Source organism: Diabrotica virgifera, chromosome 10, assembly GCF_917563875.1.
Source record: "Diabrotica virgifera virgifera chromosome 10, PGI_DIABVI_V3a".
NCBI classification, from domain to species: Eukaryota; Metazoa; Arthropoda; class Insecta; order Coleoptera; family Chrysomelidae; genus Diabrotica; species Diabrotica virgifera.
The window spans coordinates 25,051,454-25,077,130 of NC_065452.1; the positions used below are offsets into that span (position 1 = coordinate 25,051,454).

General features: G+C 33.2%; 2 protein-coding genes across 2 annotated transcripts in view; one reads left to right on the plus strand and one right to left on the minus strand.

Annotated features, from left to right (window-relative positions):
• The window catches only part of LOC126893339 (NAD-dependent protein deacylase-like), a 102,992-nt gene that overhangs the window by 33,498 nt on the left and 43,817 nt on the right, over positions 1 to 25,677 (plus strand). The gene's annotated exons all lie outside the window — the stretch shown is intronic.
• The window catches only part of LOC126893337 (neurogenic protein big brain), a 175,836-nt gene continuing 150,277 nt past the window's right edge, over positions 119 to 25,677 (minus strand). Inside the window, exons 3-4 of the mRNA XM_050663397.1 lie at positions 18,091 to 18,298; positions 119 to 8,822 (exon numbers count right to left, since the gene is read on the minus strand). Of these exons, the coding sequence (XP_050519354.1) occupies positions 7,722 to 8,822; positions 18,091 to 18,298 (1,309 nt within the window). The 3' untranslated portion in view covers positions 119 to 7,721. The remainder of the gene's footprint in view (positions 8,823 to 18,090; positions 18,299 to 25,677) is intronic.

Genomic DNA, 25,677 nt, shown 5'->3' on the forward strand with positions numbered 1-25,677 from the left:
TCAACACAATCAATTGTTTTCCTTTTTCACTAAGAACAACTTTCACAGAATTCATTTTGGCAATCAACTCAAACCGTATCGTATACAGATAGATCGAGCTCTATAGTGTTACTCTTCCTTATTAACTTATTTATTTTTAGCATATAGGCAAAACACTCGGACAGGTCGAATTTTAAAATAATCATAGTATATTATAGCATCAATGTTTCGAACTTTACGCGATCCCTCTTCAGGTGACAGGTATAAATTTGATTCTTTTAAATGGGAAACTACATCATGTGACACATCATTTAAAAGCTTTTGAAATACTGATTACAAAAATGTATAATACTTTAATCCTATTTGAGACCGTAGGCGCAAAATTTCGATCGAAGTCTTTTTAAATTACTGTAAAAATAGGTCTGGGCCTATCCACCTGCGACATGATATTGACGACGCGTCTTTTACCGATCCTGAGCGATAGTTTACAGCATCGTGGAGCCGCCCAGTATTATCGCTGTTGGTTTCATTTATCACTCTTAATTTTACTGCTACTGCTAGCGTCAATTTCTCGCCCGTGGAGCCGTAGCCTAAGTGCCAGAACAGCCTTTCCTATAAAAACAAGTAATTATAGTCGAGTAACTTACAAGTCTAATGCGTGTGTATGAGTTTGTTTTTACTTATAAGGTGTCTAGTTGAGTTTTTTTATTGATAAATTCTGTTTAAGTGTTTAACTTTAGTATCAAATTTCATAAATAAACAATGGTGAAGCTCAAAATGCGTTTTTATTACATTAACCAGAATTGTTAGGAAAGTATTAATAATAACTGGTAAATCTAATTATAAAGGCGTTATTAATCACATTGACCAGCTGCTACGGTTATTATTAATATTTACCGGTAATTATTAACACAGACCGGATTTATCACATCAACCGTAACATATATACATTGTAAATCTCAAATCATGATTTCCAAAGTTTAAACACTGTAAATTGTGATTCGGGAGTGCTCCTAGTAGTATTTAACGTGTTTTGGTTTGTTTATTTCTACTGCATCTTGAATGTAAATTTAGTATAGACAATAAAAGAAAACCACAGATCGCTCATCCGGAAGAAAAGTGACAACTCAAAAAAGTTATCTTGCTAAATTGACTCTAAATATCCTATACTTTTATCAGGAAAAATGTCATAGATGTTTACTTGCAACTTCGAAAGATGGCGGTAGTGTCATTATTCCTTTGGCGGTAAAATGAATACTTGTATTCCGGAACAATGACACTTTTTAGTTCTCTGACATTCGACGTGAACTTATCGTTATTTATCACGAAAACCGTTGTATTTCGAGAAGTGCCCTAGGTATTTTTCGTTAATTTTAAAAGAAGTGACACATATTTTAAAATAAAAGTGACATAACTCGAAATTTTTTATCTTTTTTCTTTGTTAAATCAGATATCATGTTTTTTGGTTTTGCCTCTCACACAATTAGAAACATTCACTTACCCATATTCTTCGTTTTTAATTTATAAATTTTAGCAGGTAAGCTGGAAATGAACGTAAACGCATGACATGGCATGACGGAACGTAAGAGAACCATAACAGAACGGAAGACTTTGCCAAGTTTCATCTTTTACAGTGCGTTTCTTGCGTCTGGCCAATGAAAAGGAAGAATTTTGTTCTGTCAACCTAAATGATCCCGCCCTCATCCATTTTGTAAAGTTGTTTATCAACATATTCGAATTTTGTTAATTATTTGTTACAATGGATGTTAAGTCATTAATTTAATAAAAATATATCATAGTGTAATTTCAATATTTCAGATAAATATGATTTGTTCATTAGCCTAATTCGGGGTTATCCACACATATACGATAAATCCCTTAGACCATAAAAACTGATAGACCCGCCGTAATGCTATTCTCTCGTCTCGAAGAGTGAAGCCAACATAAAACGATTCACACAGCTGTGCGTGACGTCAGTTTACGGCAGAAAACGTTAGAGATTAGAAGTGTTTATAATAAGGCGTTGTAAACTTTTTAAAGTGTTCCAATTTAAAAAATTCCAGTACACTAATTTTTTAATGTTGGTGTTATCTTGCAGAGCATTTAATTGTACGCAGCGACAAAAAAAGGGAAAAACACCTAAAATCCAGTTTACAGCAACATAATAAAAAAGCGATTTTTCAAAAAATTGAGGAATTTATAAAGTATCTTAATTCACTCAAATATTCCAACAATGGTGAACCACTGATCTAAGCCAAAGAAAAACGGGTTTTATTGGTATGATCATTAATTTAAAGTCACTAATGCGAATTTGGAAAAATTACGACTGAAGAGGATAATATGGATGGAGGTCTGAAGTATCTTTCGGCCTATAAACTTTCTCAGGATCACTTAGAAGTTTTCTTTAGTTCTATTATAGGAGTCATGGAGGTTACAACAATAACCCAACGGCAAAACAATTTAAAAATGCATATAAAAGACTCTTAATGCACCCAAGTGTTACAGGATCTACCCAGGCTAATTGTATAGAACAGACACCTTCCACAATTTTAGCAATGAGCACAACAAATACTGTGAAAATGAAAACTGTTGATCATCAACTCATTGACAACTTTATAACTGATGAAAATAATAGGGAAATAATAACTAGTAACCATGATTATACTGTAAATATTTTAAGCTTTTCAAAAACAGCCACCTTATGTTTGTGATGTTGTTGACTATATCGCTGGGTTTGTAATTAAGAAAGTTAAGAAAACATTAGATTGTGACAATTTACAATGTCCATTCACAGGGCCGCGTTTAGGTCAATTGACGCCCTAGGCAATTCTCTCGTAGTCGCCCTTCAAGCATGTACCATTTTGAGAAAAAAATGTAAGCAGATTTTTTTATTTAAATAAGAATACATAAAAATTGTCATTCCAGTCCGATCACATCAGATTTCTTTCTTGATTTTTCTTTGGAAAAATCATCCATAATGTCGTCATAATTTATCTGCTTTGTTACGACACTTTCTATGGACAAAATCGATAAAAATTGTTAAGAAGTTCTTGCGTCATACTTGATCTGAAATTATTTTCATGACTATTTTCAATTCTTGACATTTTCGAAAATGACCTTTCAACTGACACGTTGGTTGGCAACTGGGAGGCACAAGTAAATGCGCAAAGCATTTAGGGAAAATATCTTTCAATCCCCTCTTCTTTAAATATTTAGATATGTCAATTATTGGTGATTTTATTGTGATATCCAAATGACCCTTTAAGTGAATGCATTCATGTATGAATGATGTAGGTATCTATTAGTGCAGTCAGTGAGGGTACTTGGCTCCGAATTCCATCCTACTGCATCATTTACTTGATATTTTCACTGTAAGTAGGGAATAGCTCGAGAAACAAAGTCTACCCTATATCCTATGGCGCTTTTAACTTAGGGGTGGTTCCCACCCGTTCTCGGGGGGTGGAAATTTTTTCTTATCAAACTAACACCGGAAGTGACCGGAGAACCTAATTCTAAGGAAAAACTGTTTTATAAATTTTTTTGAAAGCTCAATACTTTTTGAGTGATTCGTGGTTAAAAACTTGCCATTTTCACAGAAAAAAGAAATTTTTCGGATAATGTTTTTTGGGAATACCATAAAAATTGTGCATCTAACGAAAAACACTATATAAAACATTTATGTAGTTTATGAAAAATCAGAGAGATTCATTTTTTCAAATCTTCTAGTTTTAATAAAAAAAGAGATGGTAGGTGAAAAAAGATTTTTTTGGTGTATGCTCAAATCGGTGTATTCAACTTAAAATAACAGAAAAATGGTCGATTTTAGGGGTATAATGCTACGAATACCTTTTGTAGCGCTTGAAAAGACCTTTAAAACGAGAACTGTTAAATATCGGTTACATTCAAACTAAGCGAGATATGGTGCAAAAAAACTTATGACTAATGTATTTTAAGGAAAAATGAGTATATAAAACAAGAAATAGTATATATAAATATAAAAAAAGTATATTTAACCCCTCATCCACCAGAATTTAAATGCATCGTTTTCCTTCTACAATACCTTCTACTATAGTATTATTTCTATATTCAAAAAGTTGGACTGGTTTAAAATGAATGGTTTTTGAAAAGAAGATCAAATTATAGAGCATATTTTTAAATTTCCTTAAAAATCTTCCTTTTTCTCCATGTAATTCGAAAGTGATAAGAAATACGTAAAAAAATACCTTACAAAAATGTAGGTTTTCTTTTAGACAACAATTTTATTTTTCTTTCATTACTGTATCTCATTATCATTTTCGAGTTACATGGAGAAAAGGGAAGATTTTTAAAAAAGTTTAAAAATGCTCTCTATAATTTGATCTTATTTTTTTCAAAAACCATACATTTTAAACCCGTCCAACTTGTTTAACATAGAAATAACACTATAGTAAAAGGTATTGTAGAAGCAAAACGATGCATTTAAATCTGGTGGGTGAGGGGTTAAAATATACATACTTCGCATTTTATCTTAAAATAAATTAGTTATCCTTTTTTGTTGCACCATATCTCGCTTAGTTTGAATGTAATCGAAATTTAACATTGCGGTCATTTTAAAGGTCTTTTCAGGCAGTACTTACAAAAGATATTGATAGCATTATACCCTTAAAATCGACCATTTCTGTGGTATTAAGTTGAACACACCGATTTGAGCATGCACAAAAAAATGTCTTTTCACCTACCGTATCTCTTTTTATGTTATCACTAGAAGACTTATGAAGGAACGAATCTATTTGATTTTTCATAAGTTACAAAAATGTTTTATGTAGTTTTTTTCGTTAGATGCATAATTTTTGAGGTATTCGCAAAAAATCGTCCGAAAAGACGACAAAACCACAAAATAACCCAAAAGGATTGAGTTTAAAAAAATTATAGAACAGTGCGCCCGCCGCATTTGCGGTGCTTTCTCTTAACACGATTTTAACACTTTTTCTTAACACTATTCATTCAAAAAGGACAGAAGTTGTACATTTAGGGATTATTGGGCCGTCAGCCGCCCTCTCATAATTTTCCACCCTAGGCAACTGCCTATATTGCCTAATGGATAAAGCAGCCCTGTCCATTCATAAGACACAAAAATTATAGCATATCAAATTTTTTTTTAATTCAACCTTCTAAAGGCGTCATTCATATTTGCAAAATTGCTGAAAGCGAAATTAGAATTATGTAGGTATAATTCAAAAAAATTGAACGATTCCAAATGAATGACAAAATTGATCTTAAACGTGCATGGTTCTGTGTTTAACGAATACAAAGAACATATGTTTGATCATGATTTTGAAACAAACCACTTGTTTAATCGAATAAAGAAAATTTGTTTGCATTATTGCTACATCAGATTGTACCACGAAGGTGAAAAACTAAATAATGTAATAAGAGTTAGAAGTAAGTTAACAAAAGCAATTTTGTTTTGTGGTCATTAATTAATAGATTTCCTACATATTTTTTCACCTAACCTGAAACTTACACCCAAAAGAAAATGACTCTCCTTTAAATTTATTTTTGATTATCAAACAAGAAGAGATATACCAACGATATACTTTGGAATAAAACATTTATTTTTACAAAATTACTTTAAGTCAAAAATATTTATTAATTACTTTGCTAAATGATTTTTCTTCCATATTTTTTACAAAATATTGAAGTTATACTAAAATTAATCTAAAATTGGGTAATTTTATTAGTGCTTTGCTAAGAATCCAAACGAGTTCTTGCCGTATTGTGACGTCACTTTCGCGGAAGGTGTTTGCTTCAACGGTTGGGTACAAGGCGTGTCTATCAGTTTTTATGGTCTAAGATAAATCCAATTAACATTTTAAAGTCCAGCAAATGAAACAAAATAGTTGAAAATCCCAGGGCGCCAAGGAGCATACCTTCGTGTATTTCCTAATCCATTGTAACTCACAAAACGGGTAAATATTATAATAAATAATAGTATAAATAAATAAACACAACGTTTGTTTGTTCGTATATACAGGCTATGTTGAATTAAGCCACTGTTTCTACTCATGCGCAAGAATTCCACTCCGTCGATTTATAAATTGACATCAATTTACAGTTACGTCCAATCCAGCTTTACCGTTTAAAACTTACAATTAAATTACGATCTAAAAAATATATTTTTGTCTCTCCTGAAAAAAGTTGTTTTTTGAGTTGGGACAGTTTTCTTCCGAATGAGTGAGATATAGTCCAGTTATTATGGCATGTCCCCTCTAAATTTTTATAATTGCACCGATTTCTTTGAAATTTTTACATTTGGTAGGAAATTATGTAGATACTCAAAAAATATCAGTTATACCTATATTGTTCAACCTGGAGTGGTTGGCACTCCATCTAAGGGGTTGAAATTTTTAAACTCAAAATAACCTCGTGAATTGATAGAGAATCAAATTTTAACTAAAAATGTCATATTCATTGTTTTTCGCTAGAAAAATACTTTTCGAGTTATTCGCACTTAAAAAAATATACTTTTTGCAAAAAAAACATGGTTTCCAATTATTTTTTACTCAAATCAAAAGCAAAGTGAAAAAATTCCAAATTTTTGGCAAAATCGATTCAGTTGTAAAACATTTAGAAGTATTGACCTGTATTCCTCCACAGCGACTGGACTAATGTACAGTATGGTGCAAATGTATAGAATCAATTCGTTATTTCGTAAGCCGGCGAATTTAAGGAAAAATTCCGAAACAGGTCGATTTTATTTTTAAATTATGAGTTTTTGGCATATATCATACTAGTAACGTCACCCATCTGGTGTGATGATATAATCGATGATTTTTTGAAATGAGAATAGGGGGTCGTGTGCTAGGGGAGCGTTCAGGTATTACGTAACGCGATTTTTGAAGATTTTTGACCCCCCTCCCCTTTACGTAATGCACTCTTATGGGCGTTTAACTATTGCGTAACGCAATTTTTTAAGATCCCCCCCCTCATCTGCGTTACGTAATACTTGAACGGTCCCTAGCTCATTTGAAAGGTTTCCAATTCTCTGTTCAGTAATTATGTATACAGAGTGTCCAAAATATATTTTTTTAATTAAATTAATTGACACAAAAAGAAGAATGTATGTAAATTATTTAATTTAAAATACATTTTACTGCTGTCAGAAAACAGAAAAAAATGTTTATATGACAGATAAACATTGCTTTTCGCTTAAATTCAATGTTCAAGCTGCCATCCAGCTGCCTCTTGGCAACTTGAATATTTAATTTAAGCGAAAAGCAATGTTTATTTGTCATATAAACATTTTTTTCTGATTTCTGACAGCAGCAAAATGTATTTTTAGTTAAATACATTACCTACATTCTTCTTTTTGTGTCAATTAATTAAAAAAAATTGGACACCCTTTATAAATAATTATTGTAATGTTTATATTACTATATGTATAGAGAATCGAATAACCTTTCAAATGAGCCAGCACACGACCCCTATTCTCATTTAAAAAAAAATCATCGATTGCATCATCACATTCAGGTGAGATGACGTCACTAGTACGATATATATGCCAAAAATTCATAATTTAAAAAAAAAATCCTGTTTCAGGATTTTTCCTTAAAGTCGCCGGCTTACGAAATAACGAATTTATTCCATAAATTTGCACCATACTGTATAGTAAGTATTCGTTAATTCAAACTTTTTTTAGAATAGTCAGGTTGAACAAGCTATAGATTAACTTCTTACTACAATTAGTTAACAAAAATAAACCTCTAGTACTGAGGATTAGGGGAATGCTGATGGTGGTAGGAATTAGAATTTGTACCGTTAACCATGGGCTGTCCAGGTTGGTTTTGTCTGTTCTCGTTACTACCACACGTTCTTCCCGTATACCCTGCAGTGTTAGGTTTTAGAATATTATGGTAGTTTCCAGTGTTGTTGGCGTTGTAAACGTTTCTAGTGCTACTGGTGGCAGTATACGAGCTATAAGAAGAGTCGTCAGACTGGACAGAAGATTGTATTCTACGAGCTTGGGATCCCAACACACCATACATTGACTCCGGTCGATTTCCTCTAACTGGCTTGTTTTCCGTCAATTCTGAGCTAGAAGGAGCAGGTCTTGTGCTGTAAGTATTCTCAGAGTGGTTTTCTCTTCTAGGTCTCTCTGCTGTTGAGTAATTGTCACATATTTGGCGTTCTGTAGTAGAATAGTTATCTCTTTGGCGTTCGGTAGCTCCGTGTGTTTCTGGTCGATTTGCAGTACCTGGTGTTACCCCTCGAACGCCGTATATCCCTTCTGTCCGTTGTTGTAGTTGGTTTTGTACGTTTTGGTTAGTAACATGGCTCTGCTGATTAATTCTCAATGGATACATGGATTGCGTAGGCACCAGGGGTCCCGGTCGTGGCAGTAAATCTTTATGGATTCCAGTATTTGACTTAGCGTAAACAGACTGGGACCTATTTAAGTTGGCTCTCGTAAGAGGAGGTGAGTTGCAGTACAACGATTTCGTTCCTCCATAAATTGATTCTCCTCTTTCTAGTTTTGCAGCTGGTGCTGAGTATAAACTACCACAGTAATTAGAACTCGATGCAGCCCCACCTCTAAAGTTATTAAAATTAGAACCATGAAATTTTGGCGGGGTTGGTTTTTCTATATCATCAAAGGTATCTATATCATCTGATCTTATGCTTGCAGATTCTTCATCCGCGGCTTCTTTCAATTTCCTTTGGCGTCGGGGATTGAAAATGTATTCGTAGATTAAACCTGATGCTATTCCACCGCACATAGGACCCAGCCAGTACACCCAATGGTTGTGCCATTTATTTAATACAAAGGAAGGTCCCAGAGACCGTGCCGGATTCAAGTAGGGCATCTGAAAACAAAAAATGTGTTAATAGAACTAAAATAATAATAGATAGGATTAAATACTAAAATAAAACTCATGTGTTTGATAAAAGTGACAATGGCGACGAAGATGCTATCAGCAGTCAAAAATCAAAACGACTCGTCAACCCCATTTGACATTTGAAATACATAGGGGGTTAAGGCAGGGAGATGCGCTGGCGTGTCAGCTTTTTAATGTAGCTTTAGAAAAAGTTGTACGAGACGCTAATTTAGATAGCAGGGGAACAATATTAATTAGATCAGTCCAAATTCTAGCATATGCAGACGACGTGGACATTATAACAAGAACCAAGGCAAGAACTGCGGAAATCCTAACCGATCTAGTAGCAGCAGCAGAACAAATGGGGTTACATATAAATCAAAATAAAACCAAATTCATGGCGACTAACACAAACACAAGAGCTGGAAATGTTGACGCAGATCTAATCATCAATGACCAAAACTTCGAAGCGGTCAAAGAGTCCATATATCTAGGGACATCGGTTAACCCCAATAATAACACATCTGAGGAAATAAAAAGCCGAATAATAATTATTGCATTATTGCACACAGGTGTTATCATGGTCTATCGAAGTACTTATCTAACAAACGTCTGTCTCAAAAAACTCGTAAAGGCTGTATAGAACATTGATAGTCCCCGTTCTCACATACGGATCAGAGGCATGGACGCTAACTAAAACAGATGAATCCGCTCTATCGATTTTTGAAAGAAGTGTGAGATATTCGAAGCAGTCTGTGAGAACAGAATATGGAGGCGTAGATATAACTTTGAACTGCAGAATATCTACAAGCATACGTTTGGTGGAAAAGATATTATCACTGTAATTAAGCGAAACCTTCTGCAGTGGGCAGGACATGTAGCCCGAGCCCCTGAATCGAACATGATAAAAAAGATTCTAACAGTTCAACCCGTGGGAATGAGAAGACGGGATAGACCAAAGTTGAGGTTGATGGACGGGGTAACACAAGATCCCGAGAAGATCGGAGTCGGCAACTGGAAAATGTAAGCAAGGGACAGAACAAAATGGCGTAGAATGCTTGAGAAGGTCGAGGCCCTCTAACAGGGGCGGCTCGTGATAGTAGAAGGTGGTGAGGCACACTACACCTGAGGAATTTTATTATGATGGTTAGCTTCTCTTTAATGGCCGGAAGGTCGATTTTGTGACGTCATAACGCTAGGACGAAGTTAGGACAAAAAAATCCCCACAAATTATACCTGGACAAAAAATCCCCAGACAAATAATCCCCGGACAAAAATCCCCACAAAAAATCCTCGGACAAAAAATCTCCACAAAAAATCCCGGGCAAATAATCTCCACAAATTATTTAGACAAAATATCCCCACAAAAAATTCCGGACACAAAATCCTTAAGAAATATTTGCTTCCGATTAGTTCTCTAAAAGTTTTCCCGTGAATGCGATCGACTCAAATGCTTTCAGCCTCAGTGTATAATTATTTTGAATTCCAATTCCATATCAAAAACTTCAAATTTTACGTAACAAAAGAGTGAGTTTTTTCAAAAATCGTGGAAGATATGGGGAATGAGGTAAGGCTGTGAGAATCACGTTCCAATATTATTTGCTTAAATCTTTTGCTCACTCTGATTTGAATAAATATGTTCAAAACATTGCCATTGTCCAAAAAAATTTGTGGGGATTATTTGTCCAGGATTTTTTGTGGGGATTTTTTGTCCGGGATTATTTGTCCGGGGATTATTTGTCGAACCCTCGCTAGGGCGTCTACAGAACGGCGCCGTATTTATTTTAATGCTTATCTATTAAAATATTAAATAACAATTTTATTCGCAGAAGAATAGCAACGGAAGCTCTAAGCCTCCAACAGGTTCACACTCATAGGAGCTGTTTTTTAGCTAAAAATAATTACTATAATACCACATATCAAACCAATATGAATCAGATGTTTCGTCATTCCTTGGTCTCATCAGCGTTGTACAGCCATATTAAGCAAACTTTACATTACATACCTACTACATGACAACGGACAAGTGATTCTGTTAATATTAATCAGTTGCCAAAATGAAATTATTGTACGCAAACAATATACCCATAAACACGTGATAACTTCATTTTAGAACCAATCTTATATTGTAAATGTATTGAATATAGGGAAATACAAACAAGCAAGTATGCAAATTACTGTTATATTATAAGATTGATTTTTGTGTTAAGTAAACTAAGGGTTAAACTTCGTTTTTTTGGTATTTTCTTTTGTTTTTTTTTTATAAAAAGCGTGCTTATAAGAAAATAAATCATTATAAAAGAAAGCATGATTTCTAAATTTTTTATTTATTTATTTAATTGGCATTGATAAATGCCACATAGCGAGTATGACATTGATAAAATCTTCTAAACATAATCTAAACTAATATAAAACTATATCTAAAACTACTTTACAAAACTACAATACAAGCGTCCATAGCAAATAAGGGAAGCAAGGTCAAAAACTTAACTTCATAACTAAAAAACACATGTTTGAAGCATGCCTCAAGGATGGATGAATTTCGTTTCCAGAATTGGTGGCACATTTTTCAAATTTTGCCGCTTTTACTGTCCCATTTTAAAAAATGGTAGTATGCTAGACAAGGAGAGGTTTGAAGCAAGCCTCATCTGTAATGATTTGAGAAAGTTGGAATGAGATGCATGATGCATATAATACTGGCACGTGGAAGACGGATACAAAGATAAAGAGTAAGGGCCGTACCGATTTTAATTTTTTTCATAAAAATAAAGTTATTTAGGAAATTTCAAAAAACTAAATTGTATTTAAAAAACTGATTATGAAATAACGAAATAACGTAAATAGTCGATTGATATACTGGTGAGGCACTGCCTCACCTGCCTCATAGGAGGACAAGCCGCCACTGCCCTCTAAGGGCTGTAGCACCAAGATGATGATCATGATGAAATACTAAAATTATATCGTGGGCTTGGTGCAACAACTCACAAGTCAAAATTTACATGTTTTGAAATCTTTACATATACAGTGGAACCTCGATTATCCGTCTCTTTATTAACGGTCACCTCTGTTAACCGTCAGGGTCCGTACATCATCAATTATTCATTTTGTTAACATTGAGTTTTGAGCATTGCGATGAACCAAACGAAATTCGTTGAAATGGAAATGTACAGTGATGCTACCATGGCATTTGTACAAACAAAGATTTGCCTAAAGATGCCAGAGAAGCTGCACCGCACATGCAACAGTTCATTGAGTGAAATTCTCGACAAGAAGAAGACTATAAAGTAGATTGTATGATCTTACGCGGATTAAGAAATTCTTCGTTGCAAAATTTGAATTAACAGTAAAACAAACAAATTTTAGAATATTCTAAACCAAATTAATTGGATTGGACGAATAGTCCAGGGCTCATCTGTTTTGAGATGGACGTTGAGAGGTGACTCAATTTTTTTTGCAGAAATTGCTTGAAAATAACTCAAATAATAATATTTGAGTTATCCTCCCTCTCAAAAAGGTCCGGAACATTGTTTAAATAATTAAAATGTCAAAAAATGAAGGAAAAATTCGATTTTTTTCTTCGTTTTTTGATTATACCTTTAAAAGTATTCATTTCCGATAAAAGTTGTACTAACATAAAAGTTGCATAATTAAATTTCCTGCAATATAGAATTGGTTAAAAATATAAAAAACAGTCACCCTTGTTGAAAAATAGCAATAATTGCGAAAAAACCATACAAAAACAAGTATTCGCATTTTACGTTTTTCACCCATTTATGCTATACTTAGAACCTTCATATTTTACCCAGAAAAACTCTATAAATTTCATTAAGATCTGTTTAACAGATTTTGCAGGACTGAAAATAAAGCACATAGCAAGTTGAATTATTTTTTTTGCTTATAGAAGTGTACTGTACCTTTCATTTACAATTTGCAAAATTAAAATCGATTAATTACCACGGCGTCAGGAAATTTTTTAAATAAACATTAATTTTTGGTGCTACGAGCAGGACAGCGGTGTTAGATTCACACAAGTTGATTTCCACCAAAATTTTTTCCAATTTTTATCTAATATATTATTTTCTTAGTCTATATTTTGTTGTATTTTTATATTTTAATTCCACAAAAATCAAACTAATTTTATTATAGTTTGTGAAATATTGTTTAAACAATTGCATATGTTTAAAAATAATAAACTTTTATTCTCTAAGTTAAAATATATGAACAAAGAAAGTTTTTGCTAAAAAAAGTGTTATTTCAAAAGATAGAGTATGTGTTTTTATTTTGCAATAAACAAATTTATTTATTTATATATATATATATATATATATATATATATATATATATATATATATATATATATATATATATATATATATATATATATATATATATATCGAAATGTGATACAAATTAAAATGTATCAATAATTATCAAAGGTCATTGGAATGCCCAATCAGAGCAAACTATCCGCTGTCCTGCGCGTAGCACCAATAATTAATGTTTATTTAAAAAAATTCCTGACGCCGTGGTGGTTAATCGATTTTAATTTTGCAAATTGCAAATGAAAGTTACAGTACAATTCTATACGCAAAAAAATTTCAACTTGCTATCTGCTTTATTTTCAGTCCTGTAACATTTTGAAAAAATGAATTTTTTTTGAGAAAGCTGGATTGCAAAATCTATTGAACCGATCTTAATGAAATTTACAGTATTGTTTTAGTGTATCATAGACTTTTTTTGGGTGAAATATGAAGGTCCTAAGTCTAGCATAAATGGTTGAAAAACGTAAAATGCGAATACTTGTTTTTGTATGGTTTTTTCAAAATTATTGCTATTTTGCAACAAGGGTGACTATTTTTTAAATTTTCAACTAATTCTATATTATAGGAAATTTAATTACGCAACTTTTATTTTAGTACAACTTTTCTTGAAAATGAATACTTTTAAAGTTACAATCAAAAAACGAAGAAAAAAATCGAATTTTTCCTTCATTTTTTGATATTTTAATTATTTAAACAATGTTCCGGACCTTTTTGAGAGGGAGGATAACTCAAATATTATTATTTGAGTTATTTTCAAGCAATTTCTGCAAAAAAAATTTGAGTCACCTCTCAACGTCCAAATGTACTAATATTTTTACAGATGCGCCCTGGTCTAGAAAACAGATCCCTCTTGTATTATTAAACAAAACATACAAATAAAATTTGAGAGTTGTACTATGAATTTTTTTAACGTTTTGTTAACCGTCTTTTCGATTATCCGTCATACCCTTGGTCCGGTGCCCTGACGGATAATCGAGGTTCCGCTGTACATATATTTTACTAAGGCCCGCTCTTCTAACCTCCGGATAACTAGTTACCGGAAAATTTATCTGACAGATTAGCATGTAAGCTGTCAGATAAACTTCCCGATAACTAGTTATCCGGAGGTGAAAAGATCTGGCCTTAGTAAAATATGTAAAGATCTCAAAACATGTAAATTTTGACTTAGTGAGTTGTTACACCAACCCCTCGATATGGGCTATTATGTAAAATTTTGACACATGGCAATACAGGTGTAGAAACGAAATCTCTCTCTCTCTCTCTCTCTCTCTCTCTCTCTCTCTCTCTCTCTCTCTCTCTCTCTCTCTCTCTCTCTCTCTCTCTCTCTCTCTCGTTCCATCCCTCCTTGTGGAGTATTGGGCGCTTATGCGTTTCTTGGCCAAAAGTGTAAGATTGCTGTCTGGCCGGGACAGCGCATCTTCTTTTGTTTTTATTCTCTGAATAAATTGTGAACTAATTCCCTCCACTCTCTTCTATCTTTTGCTCTCTTTTTGACTTCGCCCCATCTTAGTCCAATTTTTTCGTGTTCTCTCGTTGTTGTTCTTTTCCAGCTGTTGTCTGGTCTGCCCCTCTTTCTTTTCCCCTCTGGTTGGTATTCAAGTGCTTATCTTGCTATGCTGCTTTGGTCTTTCCTTAAAGTGTGGCCGATCCATTTCCATTTTTTTTCCTTGACTGTAGTAGATACGTTAGTTTGCTTTGTCCTATAGTTCTGTATTAGTTATTTTGTTTGGCAAGTATATTTTCAGGATTTTTCTTAAAAATTTGTTTACAAATGTTTGTAGTTTTTAGTTGTATTTTCGTCCTGTTTCCATGTTTCTGCTCCATAGCAGTTTGGGAAAAATCCCAAAAGGTCAATTTTTTTGTGATTTTTGGCATATATATCATACTAGTAGTGACTTCATCCATCTGGGCGTGATGACGTAATCGAAGATTTTTTTTAAAGAGAATTAGGGTTATGTATTTGAAAACCTTAAAAAGAAGTAAAAAACTTCGGTTTGTAAAATGATATAAAATTTTATTAAAAAACATTTTAAAAAAGTCATCCAAATGGATTATAGAAAAACATCAGAACGTTTTCGATCTAGTCAGATCATCTTCAGTGACATTCTGTGTAGTAATCGAAACTAGCCCACTAGTTGATATAGTCTTAAAAATTACATAATTATTTATTAAAATTATACTTTTGCAATGCGACACAGTGTCGATATCAATAGATTTTACTATTAGTAGTTCGAGTCTTGACCTCGAACTCGTCTTGACAAGAACTCCTTCACTTTTTCGAGCAGGGAAGCCATGCTGCTTTTGAGTACTAATAGTAAAATCCATTAACATCGACATTGTGTCGCATTTCAAAAGCACAATTTTAATAAATATTTATGTAATTTTGAAGACTAATATATAAACTAGTGGGCTAGTTTCAATTACTATACAGAATGTCACTGAAGATGACCTGACTAGATCGAGAACGTTCTGATGTTTTTCTATAATCTATTTCAATGACTTTTTTAATAGAATTTTTTACCATTATACAAACCGAAGTTTTTTACTTCTGTGTAAATTTTTTAACTATGGTATATACAGCAAATCACTGGGACTTTACTGTCATTTGGTTATTTGAAAGGTTATTTAATGCTCTGTGTAGTAGTATAAACAGTAACATTATTATTTATACAGGGTGACCAAAAAAAAATTTTTTTTAATAAATTAATTTACAAAAAAATAATGTATGTAATTTATTGAATTCAAAATATATTTTACTTCCAGAAAACGGAAAAAAAATGTTTTTTAGAAAAATAAACATTGCTTTTCGTTTAAATTAAATGTTCAAACTTCCAAGAGGCAGGTGGCTGGCAGGAGCTGGCTTGAACATTTAACTTAAGTGAAAAGCAATGTTCATATCTCAAACATTTTCTTCTGTTTTCTAAGAGCAGTAAAATATATTTTGAAGTAAATAAATTACTTAAATTCTTCTTTTTATGTCAATTAATTTAATTCAAAATTTTTATTTGTTCACCCTGTATAAATAATTATGTTAGTGTTTATATTACTGAATAGAGACTGCATATCCTTTCAAATGAGCTGGCATACGACCCATATTCTCATTTTGAAAAATCATCGATTACGTCATCACGCCCAGATGAATGACGTCACTCGTATCACACTCGACCCGTTTCGGGATTTTTCCTTAAAGTCGCCGGTTTACGAAATAACGAATTTATTCCTTTCATTTCACCATGCTGTATATTAATTTAAATTTGAATTTTGTAATTTCATGACTGCGTAGTTACTTTTTAATAATTAATTTATTAATCCCTTTAAACACTTTGCACCCTTCAGGTTGCATTATTTAATCAATTAAGTAATTCAAATAATTTAATAATTTTGTTAAATAATAATTCCTCATTAACGTAAAAAGATTTTTAAAAAAGTAGTTAGTGTCTTTGACGGCAGGTACTTGAGGACTGACTTTTTCCTAAGTTTTTCCCAAAAAACGTGGCTAGAAGCGCTTCGTTGCGTACGGCACCAAAGTGGCGTGATTTTTTTAAAATAAGCACTCTTTGAAAATCACAACCGCAATAAGCATTTTTATAAAAGGGGTACATTTTCTATCGAACACTACAAAAATTTTATTTTAATTTTTTAAACGTTAAAAAATAATAATTTTTTGACTGATTTTTGAGGCTATTTAGTAAAAACGCCGAAAACGGGGTTTTTGAATTTTTGTGCAGGCTGTAGGAAAAAAAAAATAAGTTTTAGTAGCTGATTTTAATGTAAAGGTAAGAATACATAATATAAAAATGTAAATGATCATTTATTTAGCTGTATGTTGTTGAGGTTATGAGTCGAAAAATTAAACGTAAAAAAAGTTAATTTATTGATTTTTTATAAGCCTATGGCAGGGTACCCTTAGTGGGACGATATTATTATATATGAAATTCAAATAATCGTGCAAACAAATCATTTATTTAAGTACTAATTTTATTACATTCTATCGATAACAAGAAAATTTTAATTTTTTAAACGTTAAAAAAAATTAATTTTTGACTGATTTTTGAGGCTATTTAGTAAAACCGCCGAAAACGGGGTTTTTGGATTTTTGTGCAGGCTGTAGGGAAAAAATAAGTTTTAATAGCTGATTTTGATTGTAAAGGTAAGAATACATATAAAAATGTAAATGATCATTAATTTAGCTGAATGTTGTTGAGGTTATGAGCCAAAAACTTCAGAAAAATGCCAAAAAAAACAGTTTTTTCGATTTTTAAGTATTTTCCACGTCGAAAATGATATTGATGCCTCTGCCATTTGAAAGAACGAAAAAAATTTAACAAAAAAACATTATTTTAAAGTTGGCGAAACATTTCCAACATAACCTAAAAAATTTCTGAAAATTTCAAAAAATTTTCCTGGGCTCAATTTTAACGTTAAAACTTTGAAAAAAATCAAGCAGCTTTGTATTGTTAAGATACGCCTTCGTGAATTTTTTCAGATTTTTTGCATCAATACATCGCCTGAAAAAAATTATTTTCAAAAAAACACGTTTTTTTCCAGAAGCACCTAGGGACTTGAAAATTTGGCTGAGTGAGTTTTCAATTATACCTTTTCGAATGGCTAATCCCAAAACTGAATCGAGCCTGGTGCAATTTTGACCATCTTATCCCGCTATAGCCTTTGTGCATAATATAAATGTATAGCAGTTATTAGTTAAATTTAAGATTAAGTTGTTTTTGTATTGTATTATAATGTAACATAATGTAATGGTAATGTATTGTTGCCTTACCTTACACCACTTGAAAATTATATAATATTAAACACTGATCCATTCCATAGTTGAATATGGGTCGTGCGTTTGGTCTCCACTCTGTACTTGAACTTTTACAGCGCAAATTTGGAAAATGGAAAACAAAAACAAAACAAATATTTGATTTTAAACTTACCGAAACAAAAGAACATGCTGAATAAGTGGCTCCAATGGTAAGAGAACTAGTGCCTGTCCACTTTCGGTAGGAATCCATTGATATGAAGTATGAGAAAACTACGATAAACGTTAGCATAAACTCAATGCCGAATCTTTCCCATGGGGCAATCCCGGAAGAGTGAACTACTGCAGCTGACAAATTACCCTGGTAGCCGGGAACTGTTACTCTAAAATGCAAAAAAAAATAATCAATCGAGTTGAACTAATAATTATAAACATATAAAGTTAACAGTAGTTTATGCAAGTTATATGTGCCCTTTGTCGCCTTTTATATTTTTAGAAAATCCCAATAATTGTCTGTATACCATAATTTAAAAAAACTTTGTGACTCTGCAGTTCGCTGGTGCAGTTTGTTGAACGTCCATTGAGTGCCACACGTCCCCAAAATTTGCATCGATCACCAGTTCCCTGCCGAAGCTCAAACTATAAACATGTAAAAGATGGTTTTGCTTGCTTTCGATTCAGAGGGATGCACAATCGCTGGACAGCTGTTTCTGCCACTGCAGGCTTCCTCAACAGCGCTAGCGTGCACACTTCTGAATCGAAAACCAGCTAGCCCATCTATTTAAGGTAAATTTCAAAGATCATTGAAATCCCCATTGGGACGCAATCCAGCGACATCTCTTAAGCAAACTGAAAAGTCTCAGATGCAGAATTCACCATTATAATAAAAATTAAAAAGGTAAATAGTTATTTAAATCTGAAACTTTTCTTGTTGAAAGTTCTTTGTGGTATGGTATGTTAAACAGTAAATGGTTAAGATCAATTAGTTACCACTATAAACATCCTGGATTAGCCGATAATAGTATAAAAGGCCCGGTTTCAGGTAAAATTTAAATATGTTTTCTGGTAAAATTTGTCAATCTTCATTTCTTAATGTTGATTTAATTGCGTACAATCCAAACTCATTATAATTTCATTAATACAGATTAGGCTTATATTGACGAAACTGTACCGGTAAAAGGGTTTTTCGAATTCGATTGTAGTGCGCGACGGGGTTGCTATTTAATCAACTTTTAAGTGGTTTTCAGGTATTTATATAATAAGTTTATGGAACTGAAAACCAACCAGTATTAAAATACGATTTCTTGATAAAATTTGTTAGTCTTTATGTATCACGGGAAGTGTTAAGTAGTATTACTCATTTTATTCATTACGTTTTCTATCATTATGTGGCGTCCGTGGGATAGTAATAATGGGGCTTCTTCTAGTGTTCCGGTAAAGAAGAAACATTTATCTGTAGATGAAAAGCAAATTGTAAAAACTATATACAGTACCTTACTTAAAAGAGGACTTGACACAACTTCCGCTACGAGTGAAATATGCGATTTGACGAAAATACCTCTGACCACAGTAAAAAGAATTACAGCAAACCCCATAGAAACAAGAAAAAAACGTAAAGATTTCAGTTCCACCAAATGTATGGACGAAGCCAATAAGGACTTGATATGTCGAAAAGTCTATACCATGTACGAAGAGCAACGCATACCTACATTAAGAGCTCTGAAGCAACGGGTCAATGTTGACGAAACCCAAATAAGCTGTAGCCTCACCACCTTATGGACAATTTTGAAAAGTATGGGCTTTCGATATCGTATAATTGACAAAAGACAAGTAATTATGGAATCTCATAGATTACAAAAATGGCGTTATGAGTATATAACTTCGATAAGAAAATTCCGTTCTGAAAATCGTCCGATAATTTACCTCGACGAGACATGGTTTGACACACATTCAACGCGACCTAAAGGATTTGCCGATCCGTCCGGTAAATGTAAGACAAAAGCTCCGTCAAATAAAGGGTAAAGAATAACGATTTTACACGCTGGATCAGAAAATGGTTGGGTTCCAAATGCCCTGTGGCTTTCTGCAAAGAACATTAAAGACTCCTGCGTCGACTACCATGAAGATACAACGGCAGAACTTTTTGAAGAATGGTTCAAAAATAATCTTATGCCAAACATTCCTCAGAATAGCGTGATAGGAATGGACAATGCAAGCTATCACAGTCGCCAACTAAGTAAGGCTCCAAACTCGTATAACACTAAATTGGAAATTCAAAATTACATGGAGACTAATGATATGTATTTTGAAGAATGTTATACCAAACAAGAGCTTTTAGAAGTTTTAAAGGCATTTTCTATAAAAAAAAAAGTATATGTTTGTGATACATTGGCAGAGGAAATAGGACATACAGTGCTGCGGCTTCCACCCTATTATTGTATGTTTAATCCCATAGAACATATGTGGCACGAATTGAAGTCTAACGTGAGGTCACAAAATATTTCTCCAACGTTAAGTAGTACTGTTGTAGAGTTAATAAGAAAATGTGTCAATGATATTCTTCCAAATAGTTGGAGAAATTCAGTCCGACACGTAATAGGTAAAGAAAATTCATATGTTCGTGTACATCATAATCTAATTGGACCGATCATAATTAATTTAGATGAGGATAGCGATAGCGAAACGGAACTATGTGTGGAGTGATACTTTCATCAAATCTACAAATGTTACTATTAAAAAAACGGTTCTTTTCAGAACCACAAATTATTATTAATGTTTGAATGTTTGTTTTTCTATAATCTTAGCAATTAAAATAGATTTAATTTATTTTAAAACTCATTTGAAAACATTAATTTCTATTCGGGTATATAAGGCAAAGCAAAATATTTTACATCAATTTTTTTTTGTTTTTGTAGTCGTAATTATTGTAATTGTCAAAAGACCAACTCTGTCTACCTCGGTTGCTTATCGCTCCGGGTGGGTCTTAACAATGGGCCAGGTCAGAGAAATTTAATAATGTTTACGACCGCAGTAATTATATTTAACCATTTACTGTTGAACAAACCATACATCCTTAATCTGCGACTTTTACAATTTATAAGACAACAGACGACGAATATAGAAAACAAAAAGGACTCTACTATATGCAGTCACAGTCCGTTTTCATTCGTCTAGGAAAAGGACAGAAAGAAACTTCAACAAGAAAAGTTTTAGATTTAAATAACTATTTACCATTTTAATTTTTATTATAATGGTGAATTCTGCATCTGAGACTTTTCTGTTTGTTTAAGAGATGTCGCTGGATTGCGTCCCAATGGGGATTTCAATGATCTTTTGAAGTTTTCCTTAAATAGATGTGGGGTGTGAACGCTGGAAGCCTGCAATGGCAGAAACAGCTGTCCAGCGATTGTACATCCTTCTGAATCGAAAGCAAGCAAAACCATCTTTTACTTTTCTATCTTTACTCAGATTTGAGTACTAGGAAGTTTCTTTCTGTCCTTTTCCTAGACGAATGAAAACGGAATGTGACTGCATATTAGGGTGGATCAATAATTGCAAAATTTTAAAAAAATTGACACATTGATTTGGAATACCCACCCAAAGTTATCTTTAGTAACGACAATAAAAAGTATTATTACGACTTTTTGATAAAAGTACATTTTCTGCCCTCTACCGGCCTTTGAAAAATGAAAAAAAAATGTTGGAGTAATAATCACAAGATTTAAAAAAAAAATTGACAAATTGATTTGGAATACCCACCAAAAGTTACCTTTAGTAACGACAATAAAAAAGTATTATTACGACTTTTTGATACATCTTCTGCCCTCTACCGACTTTTGAAAATCGAAAAACAAATGTTGGCGTTATTAACAGAAGCCGGCTGGCGGTCCTGGTTTGTTTAGTTCCTAAAGCGAAATTAGAAACTAATATAGAAACAGATCATGAATTTCCTTTCACTTCGCATGCCAATGCCAATATCAATACAGAAATTCAGTATACAAAAAATTACTTCAAACTTTCTACCTTGGCCAAAGTCTTTGACCGCTATGGACTATCAAGAGCAGTGCTACACGATGTGTAGCACTGCAAGTGTACCACCATTAAAATATTTTTAATATCCACGCTTAATGTAACATTTTCAACCGATGTTTTCTTGAGGGATTACTTTAACAGGGTTTTGACCCACATATTTTTGTTAAATCATATCTTGGTGGTTAGCATGTACATTGCACGTAAGCACTGATGATGACTGGTAAACCAGTCGAAAACTAGTTATGTGATTGTGATGTAGCCCTTTTCAGGGATTTTAAATATACCTTTTATAAAGGATTTTACTGTTTTTTGATCTGATTGATCGACAAAAAAATAAAATAACTTACCCTCCATTGCTTCAAACTTTAAAAGTAGAGGATTTGAAAAATATTATTTCCGGTTCTCCTGAAAAAATCATCGACATACTTACATTTCCCTGTCACACCCAATCTGTAGAGAGATTCGTGAAGCTCGTAACTGAAGAATCTTGATCGGTTGTTGGGTCACAAAATAGAGACAGGTTTATCAAAGCAAAAATTGATTCGAGCAAAGATATGCCAAAATTTGAGTAAAAAAATACTACAAACAATAAATAATCAAAATTAAGAGTAAGGTTAGGGAGTGGGTGGGTGAATAAAAATGACATATTTAAAAGATATTTCATTTGGAAAGCATGTTTATAATAATAACATGTACTCATTATTTAACTTTTTAATTAAAATCATAAGTTCCTATTTTTGTATTTTTTCAACCCCCGGTAGAGGGCAGAAGATGAACGTTTTTTAAAAAATCGCAAATAAAGATTAGATTTGTAATACCAATTGGCAAATTTTGCGCACTATTCCAAAACAGTTTTCGAAACTTCGATTTTTCGATCCACCCTACTGCATATACTAGAGTCCTTTTTGTTTTCTATATTCGTCGTCTGCTGTCTTATAAATTGTAAAAGTCGCAGATTAAGGATGTACCAGAAAGATCTTTCAACAAGAAAAGTTTCAGATTTAAATAACTATTTACCATTTTAATCTTTATTATAATGGTGAATTCTGCATCTGAGACTTTTCAGTTTGTTATAAACATGCAGTGGCGTAGCTAGGGTGGGGCGGGGGGGCGGCCCGCCCCGGGTGTCACCCCTTCAGGGGTGACACCCGAGAGACCCGATCACAAAAGAACGAATCGTTAATTTGTGACTTTACTCACGTAACAATCTAAATCTAAAGTTCGATATTATATATAAAGTGAACACAAGAAACCGAGAGAAGTCGAGGCCAAAGAGTCATTTCTTGGATTTTTTCCGTTAAAAGGAATCTAAAGTTAATCTAAGTTGATCTAAGTAACGAAATTCTCAAGAAGCTTGAAATTGATGGTGTAGAAATATTATGCAGTGCCGTTCACAGGGATATGATAATGCAGCTGTTATGAGCGGCGTACATGGAGGAATACAAGCTATTATTAAAGCAAAAATCAAAAAGGTCATTTTCGTCGGATCTATTGATCATTTAATTAATTTATGTGGCCAGCACTCTTTTGCACAAAACACATCTTGTGTAACTTTTTCAGAACTGTAGAAGCAATTTTTAATTTTTTTAACTGTTTCCATTAGTTGCTAGGAAGTGATTATTAAACACACCAAAACATACTGTTAAGCGACTTTCCACAACGCGTTGGAGTTCTCAGTCACTGCACACTTTATTGGCTGCAGTTAACGTATTGGCAGAACATTTTTATTGTATTGATGCTTCAATTGAGGAATTCTCTCATCTACAAGAAAATTTATACACCAGAGGTGCTGCACATAACCTTATGCCCGCTTTGTGTAATTAAAGACATATCCGTTGATCAATCAGCGTCAGCGACCAAAATATGGGCACTTCGTCTTTATATTAAGGAAAAACGTAATCATATTATAAATGAAGCAATACACAGATTTTGAAACGACAAAATATGAGGACGACGACATTTTCACCTAAAAACTAATTCGACGTAGAAAACGAATGGATGGTGAGTTAGCTACCGATATAGGACTAAAGCAGGCCACGCACTGAATCGGCATAGAGCGATCGGCTCGGCTAAGAGCAATCGGCAGATTTTGCTAAACATGGAAATAAATAAGCCACCGCGCACCGCCTAAGAACGTTCGAAGCTCTATGCCGATTCAGTGCGTGGCCTGCTTTACACTTCGAGCCGAACTTAAAAAATATATGTTGGAATGTTTTGATATATTGAATGTTGAACTCTAAACCCGATCAGTCTATTCATATGGCTTCATTGTTCGGAGGCTGTGCAGACACACATTTTGCTTTTCCACAAACAGTGAACAGTTGAAATTAGCTGTTTCAACATTTTGTGACTTTTACCATGAAGAGGTATCATAAGAAGACCTCCTGCTAGAAATACCAAGGCTCAGAAGACTTTTACCAGCTGCCAATATTACAGCATCTAAATGGTTAGCTGTAGACTTTTTAAAATTCATTGTGGAATGGGATTTCATAGAATCTCTCCCAAACTTAATGGTCGACTTAAAATTTATTGTTTATGACCATTTTTGTACCGGTTGCTTCCTGTGAGAGAAGTTTTGGGAAGCTAAAATCAATCAAGAATTACTTGCGAGAAACAATGACGTCAAGGCTAAATAACCTCGGTTTATTAATTATCGAACATGAAGCAACACAAAACACAAATATAGAAAATGTGATTTCAGAGTTTGTCGCTAGTAAAGCTAAAACAAAATATTTTAATTCATTCACATAGTGTAAAGCAAAAAATAAATACTGTTATATAGAACTAGATAGTGGCAGTTCAAGATAGAGAGACATGGAGAAACTTAGAGGAGGCCTATGTTCAGCAGTGGACGATAACGGCTAGATGATGATGAGGATATACTATTTACTGCAATTTCGTTAACTATAATTCTTAATTTTTTCATTATTCAAAACATACGTTTATCGGATATTCGTTGATTTTATAACAATCTTTATTTTTACGATTAGGGGTGACACCATCGATTACCGCCCCGGGTGTTACCCACGCCAGCTACGCCACTGTAAACATGTCTGTCATCAGTGATAGAAGACGAATACGTGCTTGCGATAGGCTGGATTATTTTGTGCAGAAACAGAAAAAACTCGAGGATTCTGTGGTGTAAGGATTGGCTTCCCAAAGAGAGGCAAACTCTCACCTAAAGGCTATAGCTGGATAAGATGGTCAAACTGCCCCCGCGACTTGTGATTTTGATAAAGCATATAAAAGCATGCCTTCATACAACTTTTTTGCTTCACAAAGGCCACACAACGTCATGAATAGAGAAAACTAGCTTTTTTCGACTTTGTGAACGCAATTTTGCTTTAAAAAATGTGAAAAAACTCGAGGAGATGTATCTTTTGAATATAAAACAGTCTGATTTTTTCAAATTTTTAAATTGAAAATCGGGCCTAGAATCATTAAAACCTTAAATATTTTTTTAGGTTATGTTAAGAATTTTCGGCTAACCTTTAAATAGTAATTTCTTGTGTATTTTTTTCTTTCTTTTGAATGGCAGAGGTTGAATTTTTAATTTCTGAGCGAAAGGAACAAGAAATTGAAAAAAACCGTCATTTACCGAACTAAAAATATTTTACCACAAAATAATTAACAGCTAAGAATAGTTTCCAAAAAATATCTGCTGAAACATTGCTTTTACTGCTCAGAAGCATAAATCATTTTCTGTTAATCTGTGTTCTTGTTTGAGATG